The 22,375-nt window shown below is 52.3% G+C and overlaps 2 protein-coding genes across 5 annotated transcripts in view; one reads left to right on the forward strand and one right to left on the reverse strand.

The window, feature by feature from the left end:
- The window catches only part of DNASE1 (deoxyribonuclease 1), a 34,083-nt gene extending 18,900 nt beyond the window's left edge, over positions 1–15,183 (forward strand). Inside the window, exons 2-11 of one of the 3 annotated variants that reach the window (XM_018040243.1) lie at positions 5,577–6,005; positions 6,944–7,160; positions 12,595–12,742; positions 13,068–13,156; positions 13,282–13,365; positions 13,611–13,726; positions 13,882–13,994; positions 14,081–14,235; positions 14,574–14,670; positions 14,817–15,183. In XM_018040243.1, the coding sequence (XP_017895732.1) occupies positions 12,596–12,742; positions 13,068–13,156; positions 13,282–13,365; positions 13,611–13,726; positions 13,882–13,994; positions 14,081–14,235; positions 14,574–14,670; positions 14,817–14,864 (849 nt within the window). In that variant the 5' untranslated portion in view covers positions 5,577–6,005; positions 6,944–7,160; position 12,595 and the 3' untranslated portion in view covers positions 14,865–15,183. Of the gene's footprint in view, positions 1–5,576; positions 6,006–6,943; positions 7,161–7,187; positions 12,267–12,524; positions 12,743–13,067; positions 13,157–13,281; positions 13,366–13,610; positions 13,727–13,881; positions 13,995–14,080; positions 14,236–14,573; positions 14,671–14,816 lie in introns of those variants that run through there. The other 2 variants (XM_013974845.2, XM_005697476.3) reach the window with 2 other exon arrangements.
- The window catches only part of TRAP1 (TNF receptor associated protein 1), a 50,557-nt gene continuing 43,303 nt past the window's right edge, over positions 15,122–22,375 (reverse strand). The window contains exons 12-18 of one of the 2 annotated variants that reach the window (XM_018040241.1): positions 22,193–22,340; positions 20,601–20,786; positions 20,115–20,253; positions 19,441–19,526; positions 18,091–18,236; positions 15,546–15,618; positions 15,122–15,376 (exon numbers count right to left, since the gene is read on the reverse strand). In XM_018040241.1, the coding sequence (XP_017895730.1) occupies positions 15,275–15,376; positions 15,546–15,618; positions 18,091–18,236; positions 19,441–19,526; positions 20,115–20,253; positions 20,601–20,786; positions 22,193–22,340 (880 nt within the window). In that variant the 3' untranslated portion in view covers positions 15,122–15,274. The remainder of the gene's footprint in view (positions 15,377–15,545; positions 15,619–18,090; positions 18,237–19,440; positions 19,527–20,114; positions 20,254–20,600; positions 20,787–22,192; positions 22,341–22,375) is intronic. The other variant, XM_018040242.1, reaches the window with a different exon arrangement.

The raw sequence follows: 22,375 nt of genomic DNA on the forward strand, positions 1-22,375 counted from the left end.
CCAACCTCCTTACGTGCGGATATTTCCAACCTTGTCATAGTAATTTATTAGTTCGAGGAGGTTTTTTTTAATTGTTGTTGATTCTTTGGTATTTTCTACATAGATAATTCATGTCATGTTATTTTATTTCTTCCTTTTTGATTTGTGTAACTTTAATCTCCTTTTCTTGTTGTGTTACCTAGGACTTCCAGTATGATGATGCATGGGAGTGGTAAAAATAGACATTCTTACCTTCTTCCTGATCTTAGTGAGAAAGCATTTAATTTCTCCCATTAAGTATACTGTTAGCTGTATGGTTTTTCATTGTGATAAAATTTATGTATAAAATTTACAGTTTTAACCATTTTTAAGTGTACAGTTCAGTGACATTAAATGCTTTCACGTTGTGGTACAACCATCGCCACTACCCACACAGTATCCATTTTCAGAACTTTCTCATCATTCTGTTCTTCTGGGTACCTTGGAGTGAAGTTGCTGGATCATAGTAATTCTGTGTAATTTTTTTGAAGAATCTCAATACTGTCTTCTGCTCTGGCTGTACCATTTTGCATCCCTATCAGTGGTGCATAAGGATTCCAGTTTCTCCACATCCTTATAAAACTTACAATTTTAAAATATAGTAGCCATTCTAATGGGAAGATAGTGATAGTTTGTCACAGTTTTGATTTGCAGTTCTCTCATCATTTTCCATGTGTTTATTGATCGTTTGCTTATCTTTGGAGAAATGTCTATTCAAGTCCTTTGCCCGTTATAAAAAGTTTTTTTCTTTTCCCATTTAAAAAATTTGGTTGTTTGATTTTTGTTGTTGAGTTGTAGGAGTTCTCTATATATTCTGAATACCAGACTCTAATGGGATAAATGATTTCCAGGTGTTTTCTCCCCTTTTGTGGTTGTCTTTTCACTTTTGTGATAGGTCCTTTGCACAAAAGTTTCTAATTTTAATGAAATCCAATTTAGCTGTATTTTGTTTTGTGGGTGATTTTGGTGTCATATCCAAGAAATCCCTGCCAGTCCCAACGTTGTGCACTTTGTGCGTCTGTCTTTATGCTAGTATCACGCTGTTTTGATTACTGTAGCTTTGGACAAAGTTTTGAAGTCAGGGAGTGTGAGACCTCCAACTTTGTCCTTTTTCAAGGTGGTTTTGAATACTTCGGCGGGTGGGGGAGTTCCTTTGATATTCCATATGGAAAACGATAAGATAGGTTTTTCTATTTCTGTGAAAAAAAAGTCACTGAGATTTTGATAGGGATTGCATAAATAGGTAGATCACTTTGGGTAGTGCAGGCCTGGTGTGCTGCGATTCATGGTGTCACAAGGAGTTGGGCACGACTGAGCGACTGAACTGAGCTGAACATCTGATTAAAGCTTCCAGCCCGTGAGGTATGGCGTCTTTCTGTGTCTTCGTGTGTTCTTTTTCTATTCCTTTCAGCAATGATGCTTACTTTTCAGTGTGTTAAGTCTTTCACTTTCTTGGTTAAGTTTATTCCCAAGTATTTTAAATCTTTTGATGCTATTTTAGTGGAATTGTTTTCCTAATTTCCTTTCAGGATTGTTCATTGTTTAGTTCAGTCGCTCAGTCGTGTCCGACTCTTTGCGACCCCATGAATCGCAGCACGCCAGGCCTCCCTGTCCATCACCAACTCCCGGAGTTCACTCAGACTCACGTCCATTGAGTCAGTGATGCCATCCAGCCATCTCATCCTCTGTTGTCCCCTTTTCCTGCCCCCAATCCCTCCCAGCATCAGAGTCTTTTCCAGTGAGTCAACTCTTCGCATGAGGTGGCCAAAGTACTTGAGTTTCAGCTTCAGCATCATTCCCTCCAAAGAAATCCCAGGGCTGATCTCCCTCAGAATGGACTGGTTGGATCTCCTTGCAGTCCAAGGGACTCTCAAGAGTCTTCTCCAACACCACAGTTCAAAAGCATCAATTCTTCAGCACTCAGCTTTCTTCACAGTCCAACTCTCACATCCGTACATGACCACAGGAAAAACCATAGCCTCGATTAGACGGACCTTAGTCAGCAAAGTAATGTCTCTGCTTTTAAATGTACCATCTAGGTTGGTCATTTTAATTTCATGGCTGCAGTCACCACCTGCAGTGATTTTGGAGCCCAAAAAAATGAAGTCTGACATGGTTTCCACTGTTTCCCCATCTATTTCCCATGAAGTGATGGGACCAGATGCCATGATCTTTGTTTTCTGAATGTTGAGCTTTAAGCCAACTTTTTCACTCTCCACTTTCACTTTCATCAAGGAACTTTTTGTTCCTCTTCACTTTCTGCCATAACGGTGGTGTCATCTGCATATCTGAGGTTATTGATATTTCTCCTGGCAATCTTGATTCCAGCTTGTGCTTCTTCCAGCCCAGCGTTTCTCATGGTGTACTCTGCATATAAGTTAAATAAGCAGGGTGACAATATACAGCCTTGACATACTCCTTTTCCTATTTGGAACCAGTCTGTTGTTCCATGTCCAGTTCTAACTGTTGCTTCCTGACCTGCATATAGGTTTCTCAAGAGGCAGGTGGTCTGATATTCCCATCTCTTTCAGAATTCTCCACAGTTTGTTGTGATCCACACAGTCAAAGGCTTTGGCATAGTGAATAAAGCAGAAATAGGTGTTTTTCTGGAACTCTCTTGCTTTTTCGATGATCCAGCGGATGTTGGCAATTTGATCTCTGGTTCCTCTGCCTTTTCATTGTTAGTGTGTAGAAATACAACTGGACTCTCCTTTTCTTTGTTTATTGATGCTATACTCTTTTATTATTTCCTTTCTCCTGCTAGCTTTGGTTTAGTTGCTCTTATTTCCTTAAGGTATAAATTAGACTACTGCTTTGATACTTTTCTTCTTTTTTAATGGAAACATATATAGCTATGAAGTTCCCTCTTAGCCCTGCTCTTGCTGCATCCCAAAGTTCTGGTGTGTGTTTTCATTGGTCTCAGTGTGCTTTCTAATTTTTCTTGTGATTTCCTTTTTGACCTATTGGTTGTATGAGAGCATGTTGTTTAACTTCCACATATTTGTGGATTTTCCAGTTTTCTTTATCCATTCACCTTTCAGTGGACACCTAGGTTGCTTCCACGTCCTGACTGCTGTGAACACTGGGGTGCCTGTCTTTTTGAATTGTGTTTTGTCAGTGTGTATGCCCAGTAGTAGGATTGCTGGGTCATAGGATAGTTTCAGTTTTTTAAGTAATCTTCCTACTGTTCTCCATAGTGGCTGTATCGATTTTACATTCCACCAACCACATCCTCTCTGTCATTTACTGTTTGAAGACTTTTTTGATAATGACCTTTTTGACTGGTGTGAGATGATACCTCTTGTAGTTTTGATTTGCATTTCTTTAATAATGCCTGACTGATGTTGAGCATCTTTTCGTGTGTCGATTGGCCTTTAGTTGATTTTTTGTAGTGATACATTTTTGTGTACATTTTTGTAGTGAGCATATGGGAAAGAAGTACATCCAGGCAACTTATATGCAGTGTTCATCATGTGAAATACCAGGCTGGATGAAGCAGAAGCTTCATTTCTGGGAGAAATATCAGTAACTTCAGATAGGCAGATAACACCACCCTTATGGCAGAAAATGAAGAAGGACTAAAGAGCCTCCTTGTCCTTTTTCTGGGATTCCAACTCATGTACATTGGATTGCTTGTCAGTGTCTGATGCCTTTTTTTCCTCTATGGCCTTTATTTGAACAGTTTTCAGTTGCTGTTTTTGAGTTGTATGAAAAAGCCCTTCTTTTTCAGTGTTGATCTGATGTTCATCCCAGATTGTGTGTTTTGCATTTCAGATACTATTATCATCTCTAGAAGTTCCATCTAGGCCTTTCTATAGTTTCTGTTTCTCATTTATGGTCACATCCCCTCTGCTTTCCTGAGCATACGGAGCGTGTCCTTGTCTGATAATGCCTTTGTATCTGTCACTTCGAGGTCAGCTGTTGTTGATTGCTTTTTCCTGTGGTCCTGAGTCATGTTTTCTTCTTTTTCACATGCCTGGTCTATCCGCCCTTCATTGCCTGCTTGTGTTAGTGGAGCGTTACTACCCTCCTTGCCAGCTAGCCTGATGCCAGCCTTTGTCATTGGAGGGGCTGAAGGAGAAAGGGCCTGTGTCCTGGTGCTTTGCGCTTTGCTTATTCCTGTTCTGTGACATCGGCTGAGCCCTAGAGAGCTTCTGTGGCACCTTCTCAGGCAGTGTCCTAGCGACCAACTCAGCAGCACTTGCCTGAGTGCCAGTGATGAGGCTCTTCATATATTTGAAAGGGAACAGGCACTGCCAGGCATGTTCCGCGGGTACCTGAGTTGGTCTCCTGGCAGCTTTCTGGTGAGTTCATCAGCCCTTCCACCCTGGGGCTGTGCAGAACTCTCTGCAGACAGTTTCCAGGCTGATTGTGTTGGCAGCATCTCAGATGGTTCTCAGCTTGGTGAACTTCACCATCCCGTAAACTGCTGTCTCCCAGCTCTGAATCCTCTCTGCACCCTAGAGTATTTTATACCTTTTGGTTCATTTTAGTCAGTTCCTATAAATAGTTAATAGCTCTTTATGCTAAACTCTCCTTGTTTAAAATACCTTGTGGTTTCTGTCCCCTGACCAATAGGCCTGCCCATTTCCTTATTGGATACTGGACATTATGTATTTATGTTGTTTTGTCGTATTCCTTCAAATAGTATTTATCTTGTTCTGGCACGCAGTTAAGTTCCTTGTCATCAGTTGATCCTTTAGAGAACTGCTCCTGAGCTGTGTTAGGGTGATCCAGAGCTGCCTTTGGTGTACAGATAATTTAGCCTCATTACTAAGGGTGAAGCCCTTCTGGGGATGCCAGGCAGTACTGTGTGAATGAGGGAGCCGTTCCCTGGTGGCTTGTGGGGGCACAGTTTATTTCTGTTTCTGTGTGAGCTCCGGAGGTGGTTCTGTCCGCTCCTTTCCAGGGATTCTTGTTCTAGCCTCCTCAGTTTTCCTCACACAGGTGCAAACTTGTCTTTAGGTGAAGGCTTGAGGGGGTGCCCTGTAGATCCTGGAGCTCTGTTTTCTTTACAGTCCCTGCTCCCCACTGTTCTGTTCCACACATTCTAGCCACTTGGGCCTCCCTGACCTCCCCGTGTCTCCTCCACGCACAGGACAGCTGGGTCTGTTTCCCTTCCCTGCACTGTAGCCTGGAACCCACGTCGGCTGTGGCTGGTCACGGAGCCCCGAGCTCCCTGGAGGTCCAGTGGGGAAAACGTGACACCGTCACTGCCATGGGCCTGGGCTCGCTCCCTGCTCAAGGAGCTGAGATCCCTCGAGCTGCACGGGTGCCCTGCGCGGGCCCTCCACCCCGCACCACTGGGCCCGGGGTCTTGGTCTCCCTCCCCTCTCAGATCCTTGTCTCGCGCTCACGCATTGGCTGAAGACACATCACACTGCCTCTTGCCTGGTCTCCTGATTGTTTAGGGGCCCCTCTTACTCTGTCTTGAAAAAGTGAGTAAAGCACACACATGAAACAGCCTGTCAGGAGCTTGATGAAACTTCAGGACAGCTGGGTGTCCTATCGCTCAGCTGACATTATTAACGCTCCCCTTTTCCTTCTTTTTAAACTAGGCACGTGTGAATGGGACCAGCGAGATGGCACAGGCCTTGAGGAAGTGACATGGTGGCAGCTTGCTTTGTTCCTGCAACAGATTTGCATTTTAGAAGCTTCCTGTGCCGTGTCATTTGTGGGCTGAGGCTCCTGTGAAGATCAGTGTCTCCTCATAGGAGCCCAAGTGAGGAAACAACCGGTTATCAAGGCATTTGCACAGGCTGCCTCTGCGGCCTGCTACGACTTCAGCAGTCTTTGGGCACTGGGGACCCAGACCGACAAGGCCACCCACCTCAGGCCACTCTGGCTTTGGCCGGAATGAGCCGGACTGGACTCATTCCTGGTCTCCTGAGGTCATCGCTGCTCCTGCCTGAGACCCTGTCCCTTGACCCGCGACTGTGCTTTTATGCAGGCCCTGGGGGAAAGCGTCTGGAAAGCCAGCCTCACAGGTAAGTGGACGTGTTTTCTATGCTGGTATAGACATGGGGTGAGATCAGTGCCACTGCCCAGAGCCCTGCAGTTCCCGAGGAGGCGGACATCTCTGCCAGGCCGAGGAGCCTGGCCCAGTGCAGAAGCTTCCTTTACTCAGTCGTCTGGGAGGACCACGTTGGGTTCCTCTTGGGTGAGATGCTCACACTTAAATGGGCTGAAGAGGCTGCAGCAGCTACAGCCCTGGTTCTGTCCAGCAGGCTGCTGACTGGCCATCTTGTCACTCAGCCAGGCCGTGCTCAGGTGCTGCTGCCTCGGCCCCAGGGGATGAGGCTGAGTGTACAGCGGTTGTTGGCTGTGACCGTGGGCAGGAGAGAGTGAGCAGGGAGACAGTGATGGGACGAAGCCTGCTGCTGAGTGGGGTGCCGCAGTGGGTGGCGTCTGGGCAGAGGCTCAAGTCAAGGGAGGGGCGAGCCCTGCGGTCTGGGGGTAGGAGCAGCGCAGAGGCCCTGACGCGGGAGCCGTGGGACACCTGTGTGGAGACCGTCAGTGTGAAACACTCTAGTGTCTGTAGAGAAGCCCCAGGCTGGTCCCAGGAGAAGCACAGCAGGTACTTGGAGTTTTCAGAAAATAGCATCGCCACCTGCCCCCGAGTCGCCAGAGAGGAAAGAGGCTTGGAGCTGGCCGCCTGCAGGCCCCAAGGCCCCTTCTCTAGGAGCGAGGTGGTGAACCTCAGCTCAGGACAGGTGTTGCCGTTCTCTGAGGGGCTGCAGGACAGCCCGTGGAGCACGCCCTGCGCCATCTTCACCTTTAGGACTGGGGTGGTGAGAACAAACACTCTAGGTTTCAAACAGGATACAGAGATCTTCAGTCCCAAAGACGTGGTTGGGCAGAGAGGATGGTCTGTTTCCTTCTGATCTTCTCTCATTGGCTTGCATTCTCTTGCTTTTTACCTCAGAGATGTCCACGCACAGCCTGCTAGTCAGACCAGCTTGCCTAGTTACCCACCAGAGCCTCCAGCTCTCTACTTCAGTGATGCATTCCAGGTAACAAACAGACTGCTTCTGGCTATGGAATTGCTCACAGCAGACCGGTCCTGCCGAGGACTCAAGGCACCTGCTCAAAGGACTGGAGCGCCACCCTGGGACCCGCAACACAGAGGGGAGCTTGAAGAGGTGAGTCTGCCTCCTACACCAGCCTCTCTGTTGGGGGCTGGGCAGGGGCAGCTGCCCAGAGGCAGAGAACCCAGCGAAGCCCCAGGTAATCTTGTGGGGTTGGAGAGACTGAGCTCTGGGGGCTTGGGAGCTGTGGAGGCAGTGGGATCTGAGGGCAGAGATCCCTGAGAGGGAGCAGGCCAGAGAGGCAGAAGGTGCGTATGGAGCAGAGCTGGGTCTTCGGCAGTTTCATGGTGCCAGGGAGAGTTGAGAGCCTGCCAGGAGGAACAGCCCTAAAAATGCCAGTCTCTCTGCTTAGACTTTGAGTGGCCGGCCCTCTCCGCTGCCCCCTGGAGGGAGACACTGTCCCGGCCTCCCCGGTCTGTCATGTCACACACATCGCCTGACTCTGCGTCTAGTCGCTACATACCCTGATAAATGGGACAGAAAGGAAAGAGTGAGAGACCCATGGAAGATTAAGATGCTGGAGTTGGCAGACATAGAGTTTAAAATAACTGATTAACATTGAAGCAGGTAAAATGGAGAGTTTCACAGAGAATTAGAATTCATAAAAGATTGAAAATTCTAAAAGAGAAGAGTACAGTAGCAAATTTAAAATTCAATTAGGTGGATTTAAAAGTAGATGAGAGACAGGTGAAGAAAGGACCAGTGAACTGGAAGATAAATCAGTAGAAAATCTCTCTGTAGACCCTGCCATGACTGGCCGCTACTACCCACACTGTCTTGGACTCTGAACCCTTCTGGAGACCCGTTGGATTGGGGAGAGCCTGCTGAGGAGGCGTTCTGTGCTTGGGAGAGACTGAGGGGGCTTGGACATTCAGGGGACGCTCTTCACTCTGCCTTGTTGGAAATGGTACTAGCTCACTGGGCGTCTAGTCAGTGGAGCCCCGTGACTCTCGTTAAATCTCTCAGGGCCTCAGGCGTTGGAACCTGAACCTGTTTGTTCATGGGCTCAGGCTAAAGGTATGCCAGTCTTCACAGCACACACCCTGGAAAATGCCTCTGGTGGGATGAGGAGCCAGGGGAGGCTTGTCTGTGACGTGCAGAAGGTGTGCATGTTGGCCCCCAGGCCGGTGGGCCACGGAGCCCAGGTGTGGTCTCTGGCAGTGGCACAGTGGGCACTGGCGTAGCTGGGTGAGGGGGCAGGGTCGGGGCTGTGCTGAGCGTGACTCTGAAACTGTTGTGGATGATAGTAATTTATGCACATGCTGTTCTGAGAAACTTTCCGTCCTGGGTTAATGGTTTCCTTATAATGAACAGAAATAAATTCACGAGGGATGGTGAGCTAAGGTGGGGTCATGGGCCAAGGCCAGTGGCTGAGCTGAGTGATGAGTGCTGAGCTACACCGTCTGTTGGACCCCGATTAGAGCAGTGTCCCAGCAGAGACACTGACTGTCTCGGGTAAAAGTTGGAAGCCCCTTCATCCTCAGAGTGCTGTCTTGGAGCCGGCGAGCACCCCTCTTGAGAGGAGAGAAGGGATCCACGTCAGACCTGGCTGAGGGCGGGCACAACAGCCACTGGCTCCTGGGAGCTTCTGATGAGTTCAGGCCGAGCATCAAGAAGCCGCCTGGACGCCCTGCAGTGTCCCCTGTGCTTCAGGACAGGAGGCCTTGCCAGGTTCTCTCGGCGGGGGGGTCCGTGAGGACGGGACGTCCTCTCGTGGGAGGTGGGGGGCAGGCGAGCACAGGGCCTCTGCCCTTCAGGCATCTTTCAGGGATGAGACAGACGAGGTCCCTGCTCCTGTGCAGCTTATATTCTATTAATAGTAGAGGCTGGCCTTCAGTGAGTATAAGCAGGTAAGAGCAAACACACTAAAAGAAAACCAGTGATAAGGGTCACGGAAAAGGTGACACTGGGACCATGCTGGTGGCAGGGTCAGGTCGGGGGAGGGTGACCTTCCTGAGGTGGCACCGTGAGCGGAGCCTGGGCAGCCCTGGGGGCAGAGTGGGGCCCTGAGCTTGCATCACCCAGCCCCTGGTAGGTGCCTGCTTTCCCCTAAAGGACAGGAGGAACCCATGACAGAGTCTAAGCAGGGGAATAGGGTGATCTGATTCACAAGATGTGGGGGGCTGTGTGGAGACTGGACTGTGGGGAGTTTCTGGGAGCGAGGAGACCAGTGGGCGGGTTTGCTTGTGTTCGGGGAAGGGCAGGCACAGGCGCTGCAGAACCAGAGTGGGTGGAGCTGAGGGAAAGCAGGGACCCAGGTGAGCCTGAGGCGTCTGGCGTCTGGGCAGGCGAGGGCCATCGTGGGAGGGGGCACCCCCATTGTGTGTGTTAGAGGGTCCCAGACTCTGAGAGTACCCCTAGTTAAGGTCAGTAAATATTTTAAGGGACCCACAGGCCAAAGAAGTAACAGTATCATTTTTAAATAGTTAAATCCAAACAGTTTAAGTACAGTATTTATATCTTAACAACTTATAATAGATATTTGGAAAATAATGTAAACATAAATTTTTTTCATTGCATTTTTAAGTAACCGTAATTACTTAGGAGTGGAACGTTTGCCTGTCAGGCTCTTCTTGAATTTTGGAATCAAACTGGACATGGTTACCCTTGTTGCCTTTTCCGTATTGACTTACACAGTAATTGCCTTTTCAGTGACTGCCAGAAACCTAGCTTTGCAGACATGAAACCACACAAAGCAATGTCTCAAGATGTCATATTGAAACGCTGGAGTGTTGGGAGATGGTTAGCGTCACCGTTTTCCCCCAAAGTAAAATGCATCCCGCAGGTTCACCGCAGGCGCCTCCGTGCGCTTCTTGCCCCTGGGCCTGTGGACCTTTGTCTCCTGGGCCACTGCTGGTGTGCAAGTCACGCCCCTCCACCCCCAAGTTCTTGGGGGTGCTCACTGGGTGTTTTTTTTTTTTTTGCCTGCATGTCTTAGCATGCAAGGATCAGACCAGGACCCTCTATGTGGGGAGCGTGGAGTCTTAGCCACTACACCACCAGGGAAGTGGTGGTCTAGGATAGGATGAAGTTTTAAGATGTGAGATGATGTTTTTGTTCTATCTATTGATCCTTAAGACAAACTTAAGAGGAAAGCAGTGATGGATTTATCCCCATTTTATTTAGAGTTGAAGATATTGAAGTTCAGAGTGGTTGAAGGTGCAGTGGGTGAGCCTGGACTGGGCCCCACACCTCTGACTCTTGGCTGGGCTCTTCCCGGGCTGAGCTGCCTGCCTCTCTTGTGGGCCTAACTGAGGCCCACTGGTGTGGCAGCAGAGTTGGGCACTTGGTGCAAGTGAGGCCATAGTTGGGACCTTTTTTCTGGCAGGTTGGTGAGAGAGGGCACTCCTTGGCACGTAAGGGGCAGTGTTTGCTTGATGAGGTGCCTGTGTCCCTGAAAACTGGGGGGGTCCAGGTACCCTCTGTGTGAGCCATGGCTGTGCCACATACTGGTTTATTCCCATGCTCCCCTCAAAGATCTGCACCTGTGTGTCCAGGGAAGAAATCATGGAAGGAAGGCACCTGTTCTGGATGCATTGTTGGTCTTGGTTAGTGGTTAGAATCTTGATTTTGATCCTCTTGCAGTCTTGGAGATTTTAAACAGGAGAGTCAGCAATCCAACCTTTGCATAAGGCTACAGGGAGGCTCCTGGCAGCCTGAGGGCAAGGCCATGAGACCTGCATTGTAGATGCCGATTCAAGCTGACTAGCACTCCTGCTGATGGCCAGAGCTGTCCATCAGCATGTTCTCATTACTTCAGGGGGTTCTGGTCTTGGTTTACTTTCTGAGTTGTTTTTAATCCCCTGTGTCCTCCTCCTTCATGACACTTCTGTGATTTTGACCTTGGTCCTTGAAGACTGCTCTTCTCAGGCTACTCCTGCTCCCTGAACCCCAGTTCCCTGTAGCCCTGCACACACACACCTCACACACCCGCCACAGCAAGGCCCTTCCATTCCAGGGAGGGACCCAGGCTTCCTACTTGCAGAGCTGTTGTTGGAGACCACAGCCTCTCCCTAATGGGGCAGAGCCCCCATTGATGGGGTGATGGGCTGAATATGCCACCCTCCCTCCAATACACCCATGTCCTAATCCCTGGAAACATCACACAGCAAAAAAGGATCTCATGATATGGAGATGGTCCCAGATTATCTGGGAGGACCCTACACTCACTCAACTACTTCTCTGAGGGGGAAGAATTGACACAGAAGGCAATGAACTGATGCGGCCACAGCCAAGGACACCAGGAGCCTCCAGAAGCTGAAGAGGGTGGAAGGGCCTCCCAGAACCTCCAGAGGGTGTGCAGCCTGTGACACTTTGATTTCAGCTCAGGGCAGTGATTTGGATCTCTGACCTCTGAAATTATTAGACAGTAAGTTTCTTACAGTTTTAAGCCATCAAGTTTGTAGTGACTTGTTGCAACGGCCACAGGAAGTGAATACAAATGGGAAGGCAAAGGATTCCAAGAAGAAATGACTGGACCCAAGGCCTGACCCTGATCTGCTGCCTGACTGTGTTCTTGTGACTTGCTCCTGTCACCTGCGCCTGGACACACAGGCTCTCCGTTGCTAGCAGTTAAGGTGGGCTCTGCAGCCCCTGCCCCTTCCTGATGCCCACCGCCCTGAAGCCCCCACAGGGAAAGCTGGAGTTGGGAAGAGGGGTTTCTGAAACAGAGCCGCCGCCATGGGCTCCATTTGCAACAGGCACAGTTGAGCTTTGTGCTGGCACCAAGGTCACCTCAGATCCTGCAGCTGGAGTGTTCCTGGGGCCCTGCCCTCGAGGGCACCTGCTCCCCATCCCTGGGAGAGCAACGTGCAAAAGCCAGAGAGCCTTTGGCTGTGTTGAATGACTTTTTAAAATCAAGTGCAAATATCATCAGGTGCTTTTTACAGAAGCAAGGACCTGTGCCTCTCAAAATAAACACATGCCAGTCACCCACCTGCTGAGAAAGGCGCACAGGCAGGGCTATTGTTCCGTGTCCTCCAGGTGATGCCCTGGGAAAGGGCACAGCTGCCTGAACCTTTAAAACCCCAGGTGGGACGAGCATTCCTGTGCAGAGCTGCAGCAGCTCAGCACTTCGTGAGTATTATTTAAGCAGCCAAAGGAGAAAATCGGTACTGAAGGATACCAATTCTTGGCAGAATTCTTTGTGAAAGGTTTCAGGTGAGTGTGCCCGGTGCCCCAAAGGCTGGGTGACTTGTGGTCCATAGGTGGAGGACGCCTGACCGTGAGAACCCTAGCCAGTCCCGTGGAGGGGGTGTCTGCCCTTTATGGGCAGTGAGCTGGCACTACAGTGCCAGGGGCTTCCTGGGCTGGCAACCCTCGTGCAGCTCATCTGCAGGCGGGTGAGGAATGAGGAGATCTAGGGCCGATTACGTGGTCCTTAGCATCTGGCTCTCGCCCTGGTCTTTTTCTGTCCAGCTGGGCTCAGGGAGGAAAGGGTGCCCGGTGTGCCGCCCCAGCCCACACGTGGCTCTCCCTCCTGCTCCAGGATGAGGGGCACCAGGCTAACAGGGCTGCTGCTCGCCCTCGCTGGCTTGCTGCAGCTGGGCCTGTCCTTGAAGATAGCTGCCTTCAACATCCGCACCTTCGGGGAGACCAAGATGTCCAATGCCACGCTCTCCAGCTATATTGTGCGGGTAAGTCCAGATCTGTCCCCAGGGCCCTCAGGGTGGGGAAGCTGGAGGTGGGCTAACAGGCCCTTGGAATCCTGGGCCGGTGGTCAGTCCTGAGGGTGACTGGCAGTGGTGGTGATGGGGGCATCAAGGTCTCAGCCCACCTGTTGGGGGACAGGCCCCTTGTTACTGCTATGGTGTTCCTGGCTGGTGTTAGGGTCCCAGGCCAGGCTGTGACAGGGAGTGCCCGGGGCGAGGGCAGCAGCTCAGCCCTGGGACCCACAGCAGGCAGGCTCAGACACATCGGTCTCCGCCTGCCTGCTCAGCAACACCGTGGCCTTGTCCCCAGATCCTGCGTCGTTACGACATCGCCCTCATCCAGGAGGTCAGAGACAGCCACCTGGTGGCCGTGGGGAAGCTCCTGGACGATCTCAACCAGTGGGTGAAGTGGAGTCCCAGGAGGCCCGGGGGGAGCCCAGCCTCAGGGACACAGGTGTGGGGTAGGTCCCTGGGACTCGCCCCACCACAAACTCCTGACTGGGACGTTTGTCTCCTCAATCCAGGGATGACCCAAACTCCTACCACTACGTGGTCAGTGAGCCGCTGGGCCGCAACAGCTACAAGGAGCGCTACCTCTTTGTGTTCAGGTAACGCTGCAGGCCTCTGCCTCACGGGCACACAGGAGGCTGCAATGTCGCCTAGAGCCCGTGGGCCCCTCCCCTCGGGTTTGGGGGCAGGAACTGGGGCCCCCAGAGCAGGGGTCTGAGCTGGGCTGTGCCCCTCGAGGCCTGAGCCCATGCAGAGGCAGGAGGCCTTGGTGGGAGCTCTGTGCCAGTGGGTCTGTGTGCTGCCTGAGCCCAGGCTGACCACCCTCCGGCCTGGCCTTCTGCAGACCCAACAAGGTGTCCGTGCTGGACACCTACCAGTACGACGACGGCTGCGAGTCCTGCGGGAACGACAGCTTCAGCCGGGAGCCCGCTGTGGTCAAGTTCTCATCCCCCTCCACCAGTGAGTGCGCCCGCCCCGGACGCGCTGGCCTTGCGCTGCACCCCACAGCCCCTTTGGTCTTGCACTGAAGTTGCTTAGGAAGACGTCCACCCCGGGGGGGGGGGTGTCTCAGTTGTCCTCCACCCCAGCCAACACCCGCTCTGCTGTCTCCACAGAGGTCAAGGAATTTGCCATTGTTCCCCTGCACTCGGCCCCATCAGATGCAGTGGCTGAGATTAATTCTCTCTACGACGTCTATCTGGATGTCCAGCAGAAGTGGGACTTGAACGTGAGCCCCCCCGCTCCCTGCTTTGGGCTCTGGGGGCCTCCATCATGCATCATGCCCTGGGCCAACCTGTGGCTGTCTCCTGGCAGGACATCATGTTGATGGGCGATTTCAACGCTGACTGCAGCTACGTGACCTCCTCGGAGTGGTCATCCATCCGCCTGCGCACGAGCTCTACCTTCCAGTGGCTGATTCCTGACAGTGCTGACACCACGGCTACGTCCACAAACTGCGCCTATGACAGGTGAGCGGGGTGCCTCTGCGACTAGCTTCAGAAGTGCTTCCCAAGACCAGACGCTCACCCTCCTGACTTAGGAAAAGCATTTCTTAGTTTTGGGTTGGAGCACATTTAGGGAGAATACGACACTGGCAGATAATGGAGGTTGGTCAGTGGTGTGCAGTCTGGGGCAACATTGAGCTGGGGCCCGACCAACTCCACAGTGGCATTTGAGCGTGGTTGAGGTTGTGTGACATTCAGCAGACCCAGATGAGCTGGGGGGACAGGCCAGGACCCAAGGTGCAAGTGCAGAGTGTGTCACACCCTGGGCTCGAGGGGACTTTCTCTCGTGTCTGCTGCTGTAGGATCGTAGTCGCAGGGTCTCTGCTCCAGAGTTCTGTGGTTCCTGGCTCGGCCACTACCTTTGACTTCCAAGCTGCATACGGACTGAGCAACGAGATGGTAAGTGTCTGTCCTGGACACACTGCTTTTTTTTTGTTGACTTGAGAAAACCAATGGCCCTGGGCCAGTCTTGACCCCACCTCAGGCGCACGACCATAGACGACTAGGTGTCTGGGGTCCCTGCGCTCACTGCCGTCTTCCCACAGGCCCTGGCCATCAGTGACCATTACCCGGTGGAGGTGACACTGACGTAAGTCCATTCTGGGGTCCACAACCTCTGCCCCACGCCAGGAGCTGAAGACGACAACTGACTTGTCACAGTTAAGAGCGGAGGGTGGAGCTTAAGGAACCCAGTGCCGTCCCTCCCCCTGTGCCCCCAACCACCCTGCAGCAGCTGGAATTTGAGGCGAGGGATGGAAGATAGGCTTTTCCTCACCTGACCCACTTCCATTGTTAAGTGTGGCAGCTGTGTCACCAGAGCGCCCCACTTCCTCAGTCTGGAAAGAAAGTCTAAAACTAAGAAATGCCTTTTAATTTAAATAAAGCTCAAAAGGAGGTGTTGTCATTTGCACACCCAGTCGTTCCCGTGTGTGTCCCTACTCCCTAGTGACTGGCTGCAGGCCGCCTTGCCCCACGGTTGTATCTGTCCCTTCGTCCGCGGCCATCAGTGTCGCTCCAGGGCCTTGACAAGCAGCTGGTTCAGGCGTCCAACCATGGGTCGAGGGTCGTCAACGAGTCCCGCTGTGATCATGGCATTCTCGTAGATCTGAAAGGCAGGGCAGACCTTGTCAGTGGGAGGGGGAGCAAGGCCTGGGTCCAACCCAGGGACCTCAAATGCAAAGAGAAGAAGGGAAGAGAGTTGTTCTATTTAAAACAGGGTTTTAGAGGAAACCTCAAAGCCTCAGCCTGCTCTTCGCCCGCTCCAGCAGCCTCACCTGATCCACCAGCAGCTGGGCCAGGTCAGGCTCACTGTCTCTCAGCTGACTGAGCTTCTTGATCAGAACGTGCCTGCAACACAGAAACCACACGTTAGCCAGAGCTGGGGTGCACACCAAGCACAAGGGCTTGTGACCTGGAGTGACTCTTCTGAAATGCTGGGGTTACTAGAACATTGCATCAACAATAACGGTAATAAAGAATAGTTCAGTGTCAAAAAACACAAAAACTTCTATAATTGATTATAGATTATACCCAGAAAACCTGGCAAAAGTTTTGATATTAATATAAAAACTATATATATTCTTGAGGTAAAGAAAGTGGACAATGTATAAATGGTCAAATCCATACAGCAATTTTATTAGCACCTGATAAGACAGGATAACTGGGCAGCGCCCAGGAAGCAAGTTTCTTCCTGTGTGATTCCTTGAACCAAGAACCAAAATAATCTCCAGACCAGTCAAGGATTAAATGTAAAAACTAAAAGCAAAGTATAATACTAGAAACAGGAAAGAAGTGTTTGATAATCTTCAAAGGGGAAAGAAAGCCTTTTCAGACTAAATACAAACAAAGAAGTCAGAAAGAAAAGACTCTTGGCGACATAAAAATTGAAATTTTTTCTGCAGAAAATACAATAGGAAACATCAAAATTATAAGGTATAATTTTCATTTTTTGAATGGCAGAAATGGTGTGTGTGTGATAAAACTGAAGGCACTGGGGGAAGGTACCGAGGACGGCAGTATCTGTGGGGCCCCGTCTGAGATGCTGCGGTTCCCTCCCTCCCAGCGCTGTTCACAGCAGCAACATCTGCAAGGTGAGGCCCCCACACTGGAGGTGTCCCACCACGAACTCCATATGGTTGAGAATTCTAAAGACTCAAGGAACATATAAACAAATTTTAGAGCAAATGCGTTAAAGTCTTCTGACAATAGAAAATGAGCCCTCTGCACAGCTATCTTATAAAACCACATTTGTGCCAGAACTAGTTAAAGCCAGTGGGTGTCCAGTCAGTGCCCATCTCTGCTGGACTCAGCGCTGGGAGCCACACACCCATTACGCAGGCCTGTATCACTTATGCCTACCTGTCAACGGGGGTGGCTGTGGAGAGGGCCTTGACACTTACTTAGCGTGGCCAGCCATTAGCCAATTCAGATCTTCCACTTAGTAATCGTGTGGCTAGTAATTTGGCTCAGAAGCTGGAAAAGGCACCTTCCCCTACTCCCTAATAGTTTTAAGGAAATTAATGCTTAAAAAGGAGGAAAAATATGCTAAGGTGGTAAATTAAAAAATCAGACACATACTATATTAAAAAACAAAGCTCCCATAGTTTAAAGTCCAAAAGAAATACACCAAATAGGGCAGTGACTGTGGTGGTGGGAAACAACGGACTTTTTCTAACATTTTTGGTAACTTAAGTGCTTCATTTAAAAGATTACTGCTGCGTACTAAGTTAGTTTCCAAATAAAAAATGCCTCCATATACAATAGCACCAGTTAGAAAATGAAATTCAAAATACCAAAAAAAAAGACATCGAATAACTATAAAAAATGTACAAGAATGCTAAAGAAAAAAACACTCTTCTGAGAAGGCAGCACAGATCAGCAGGAGTGAAGATATTAAGCAGTTAACAGTCCTGGCAACAGATGTTTCCATGAACCTGAAGTGTATCCCTGCCCACCCCCCACATGGATCCCAGACAGGCTCCACGAACACGAAAGGCATACAGGGGAAAAAACATGTCTGAAACAGATTTCCTAAGACCCCAGAAAGCATCAGATATGCATACATTTGATTATATTAAAACTAATTGCATAAAGAATTTCTCTTCAGAAGATACCTTCAGACAAGTGAAAAGTAAGTGAAGATATTTGCAGCTGATGAAATATACAAAGGCGGCACTGTTGAGAGAAAGCCAAGCCCAAGGCTCACTCGCAGGACCAGGTTCTGACACTTTGCCCTCTGGAAGCGCTGGGCTTGGTCCAGCCCAGCTTAGGACACAGCCCTTCCGTGCCCCAGGTGGAGGACAGGCGTTCAGAGCAACCTGCTCCCAACAGCCTCTAAACAGAAACTACCCCAGTGTTTGTCAGAACAGTTACTGTGCCGAGCAGATTTGTACCTGGAATGCGATTCAGCTGTGAACACAAACCACAGTCACCCCCCCCACCACGGTGTGGGCTCACGGGCTGACTGACCTTCACACGCCGCTCAGATACGGAGAACTGAGCTCGTGTGTAACGATGCACAAGTACCCGAAGTCAGGACTGCGGCTCCCCCTGGGCGGGGGGGGGGGGGGGGGGCGGTGGTGATGCGCAGAACAATTCTAGTGGGAGGAAAACAGGAGCTTCTGGGCGCAGGCAAGGTCTAGTTTTCTTAAACATGATTGTTTACAAATATTAACCAAACTATTCATTAGCTCATGTACTTCTCTATGTGTTATAAGTGAAAGAACACAGATTCATACAACTCAAAAGAATACCCGGTGGGTCAGAAAGGAGCACGCACGCTCCCTGGGCATAGCGGGACACAGGCCCCAGTGGCCTCACCTGGGGTTGATCTCCAGCGTGGGCTGCAGCAGCTGTGCGCGCTCCTCCTGGGTCTTGGCCAGCTGGCGCATGCGCAGGAAGTGCCGGGCGGCTCCCATCTCCAGCACCGTGATCATAGCAGGGTGGGTATCCAGCCGGACAGTGACCTGCAGGCACAGCCAGAGGTGAGGGGAGCCCTGGCAGGGTCTTGACAGACATGAGGCTTCCTCGGGTGACAAGCCAGGACAGCTGCACGCCTTCCTCCCTGTCTCCCCATCACCCCCTAAGGAGAGGAGGCCTGACTGCACGCTGCTTGGGAACTTTCCTTATCTACACTCCAAAGCTGCCAAATTCTAACCTATCAACTAGCCTCCAAGGTCCATCCTGCCTGGTGCTACCTGTATATCTCTGCTTCACAGGGGCTGCTGCCAAGTCCTACAGCGACCCTGTGTCTCCACACCCCGCCTCTCTCTCTCAATTCTGTCCTTCCAAGAGACAGTGCTCTCACCGGCCTTGCCCTGTGGCTCCCTCTGGCCTTTATTTCATCAAATACACCTTCTTCCCGGCAGCCCTGCAGGCTACAGGCTTCCTGACTTATACCAGAGACTCCTGGGCCTGCTGGGCTCACAGCCTGCTGACCTAGGGAAGCACCGTGCCTGTTCCTTCATAGGAAACGGACAAGAATTCTGCCTCCCTCACAGGCCACCTTCAGTGAGCCGCTGCTGCAGAGCACGGGCACGACACGTGCGCTGTGTCAAGAAGCCTTGCTCCCTGCCCAGTGGCCCAGAGGCCCCCTGCCACCTCCCTCAGGGCCCTGGTCTGCCCTCCGCTCTCGGTCATCCGGACTCCTGCCCTGCTTTGTGGCCGCGCTGGACACGTCCCTCAGCCAGGGATGCCTGTTCTCTGGTGACTCTCCCGCAGCCTTGTGCTGGGCTGGTGGGTCCCTAGCTCAGTAGAGCCCACCCAGACCCCCACTAAGAGCCCAGGCAGGATGGCATCCTCTCGTAGCCTCAGCCACTACAGCCCCTTTAGGCCTGCACCAGGCAGACCAACTGGGAGCCCTCTTCTCTGCCCACCAGGCTCTCAACTGCTCACTTTCCACTCCTGGTTCCATCTGCTCTACAAAGTGGAGGCAAAGCCGAGCTTGCTCATCCCGCATCAGCAGCACCCCTGGGCACTCGTGACTACACGTGAGACAGAGGGCGCATGAGTGCAGGCGTGGCAGTGACATGCCTGGTCCCCACCTCACACCATGGCTCCAACCACTGGGAGAGCGCCCGCCAGGCCAGCAGCCCAGAGACGGCAGGCTGGCCAGCTGTGTGGTCATGGAGGGTCACGGCGGCTGGCTGGTGGCCCATCGGAGAGCCTCACCTTCACGTCGGTGACGCGGGACCCCAGCGCGTTTCTCATCCAGGCCATCAGGTCCTCTGTCTCCTTCTCTGACAGGCGGTCTCCTGCTACAGGCAACACAGGGTGAGCTCGGGCTGTCTGCGTAACCCTCTGCCCGTGGGCTCCCTCCACTCTGCCAGCCACCGACCGGCACAACCACAGAGCTACCAAAACAGTCTGCATCTGAAAGCAAGCGGATGAGGGACCTCACTGGTGGTCCAGTGGCTAAGACTCCATGCTCCCAATGCAGGGGGCCCGGGCTCAATCTCTGGTCAGGGAACCAGATCCCACATGCTGCAACTACAAGTTCCCTGCATGCTGCCACGAAGACTGAAGGTCCTGAGTGCCATGACTAAGCCCCGGTGCAGCCAAATAAATATTAAAAAATAAAAACAGCTGATAGGATTCATACCTCAGAAAGGATGCTTTTTGGGTGCCTGAGGCTCATATGCATTTATTTTATTAGGGCCTTAAAACTTCTGATTCTCTTAGCTTCATCAGTCTTATGAAGACACATTGAAAAGAAAACCTCCCACACCCACTACTGCAGCAGAAGAGGCCGTGAGGCCAACAGCCAGCTCCCCGGGCCGCTTGGCCTCACCCTCCCCGAGGCCACCAGCCACACCTGAGCCCAGAGGGCAGGGAAGCGAGCTGACCTGGGGCGCCATCCTCAAACTTCTCCTCCTTGTAGTGGTCGACGACAATGTCCGTTTCCACAGAGATCAGCTTCTTCTTGTCAAACTCACGCAGGTGGAGCAAGGTCAGCTCATCAAACTGCTCATAGCAGAAGAGAACCTGTCCGGGCCGAGATGGCGTCATCAGGTGGGCAAGCCTCCGCCCGCGACGGAGCAGGGCTCCTGGATAAAGTGAGTGGTTTAGAGACAGCCCTCAGCGAGCAGGAACGCGGAGGATGTTCACAGAGAGACCCTCGTGTTACTTCCTAGAGAGGGGATCAGACGGCGGCCCGGGCCTGCCTCTGCCCGTGGACGGCTCACAGCGTGGCTCTCCTGGTCCCTGGCCCAGCCCAGCCCATTAGTTCCCAGTGAGCACGCCCCTCCTTCAGGGCTCAGGGCTCAGGGGCCCCGCCCTCTGACCTGGCTGGAGGGGAGGGCAGGTGCAGGGGTGGGGCCCGGCTCACCCACCTCAGTGTTTTTCCGCTTCATGGCCTCGTAGTAGGGCGAGTGCTCCGCCAGGTGCCGGTTGGGGGCACACAGGTAATAGATGTTGCGGGTACCGGCCTGCATGCGGCTGGCGTAGTCCGGGAGGCTGGTCAGCTGCCCAGCAGGCAGTGCTGACGACTCGTACCGCAGCAGCTTCGCAATGTCCTCCTGTACATGCCAGAAGCCGGGTCATTGGAGTTCCGGGTCCTGGCTCTGGAAGCCGCCAGACCAAGGGGCAAAGACCTCAGGGGCCTCCAGTAAGAGGACGGCTCTGGCTGGCCTGGTGACCCACCGTGTCTGCAGCTGAGGCAGCTGCTGCAGGAGCCCGGCCTGGGGTGGCACACTGGGCTGACCCGGGGTCTGGGGGACCTGGGGACTCCAGTGCAGGGCCCTGGGCACCCCCTACCAGCCATTCCAGCTGGCCCAGGGCCTCGCTGAGCGGGCCTTTCTGGGTGAGCCGCGTGCACGGTCGCAGGAGTGGCTGGGCCCTGTCTGTGACAGAGCTACTCTTAGACCCAGCAGCCGCCCTCTGTCCCGAATCACAGACCCTCTCTCGCGGCCCAGGGCACGTGGGTGTGAAGTCCATGCTCCCCAGCCCTCACAGCAGTGTGCAAACCGAAGCGGGTGTGTGACTCGGAGAACAGACCCTGGAAGGAGGGGTGTGTCTGTCTCTGCTTGGGTGAGACGTGTATGTGACCGCGGGTGGAGTCATCGATGAGGACGGAGAAGCAGCAACAGGCTAGGGCCTGGTCGTGTCCTGATGATAAACCCTGCCATGTCCACACTACCGCCTCATCTGACAAACCACGGTGCCCAAAGGGCACAGTCCAGACGAGGGTGACATGCCAGGGGAGCGGACAGGGATCGGGGAGCCCCCCCAGCAAGCCAGACTCTAAGTGCAGGGGCTCAGTTCATGCTCTGCTGCTCGTTACAGATCCTAACAAACACGAGACACCAATAAAGGGCTTAGACAAGCCTCTGGCCCCACCTGGGTGCCGCTCCCACAGACACAGAGGGCACACGTGGAGCCCAAGCAGGCGGTACCTGAGCTGTTGGACAACCGGGGTGCTGGGGGGGTGCGCAGGTTGGCAGCCTGGGCACTCAGCCCCTGTCCCACCCTCACTGGCCTGCAGAAGCACCCGAGACCCCAGGCAGTCAGTCACCCTTCTTCTTTTGTATTACAACTTAAAAGTGGCCCCAAAATGTTTATGGAACAATCTTACTGTTTTTAAGTAATTATGTAGTTAACTGACCCCTGGCCCATGTTGAAGGACTTGTGCCCCATCACATGAGCTGCCCTCCCCACCCGTGAACCAGGCACCCGGCCTGTCCCTGCTTCTGTGACCTCAAGTCCCCCGGGCCCTGGTGGGAGGAGATGGTGCACACCTCCACTGCTCTGGCCATAGGCAGGGGCCCTGGCGGAGCTGGGCCTGCCGGGACCACCTGTGGGGTCCAGAGGCTTGACCCCTGGGAGTGCGGCTGGCCATCCTCACGTCCCAGCAGGTGTCTGCTCTTCAGTGGTGTCCTCCATGGTCTGAGGCCACCTAGAGGAAGGCCCGAGACCCAGACCCTACCTTGACCTCCTGCTCAGCTGTGGTCACGATTCCCTCTCTCACAAACAAGCCGTAATCTTCAAAAAACTTGGCATATTTCTCAGCATCTTTTTTACTCTGGTCAATGAAGAATTTTATCAGCCTCTGCTGCAGAACGCCCTGGAGTTTTCTACAGAACAGAAAAGCACTTATTACAAGAAAGCA

Source organism: Capra hircus, chromosome 25 (genome assembly GCF_001704415.2).
Source record: "Capra hircus breed San Clemente chromosome 25, ASM170441v1, whole genome shotgun sequence".
Taxonomy (NCBI): Eukaryota; Metazoa; Chordata; class Mammalia; order Artiodactyla; family Bovidae; genus Capra; species Capra hircus.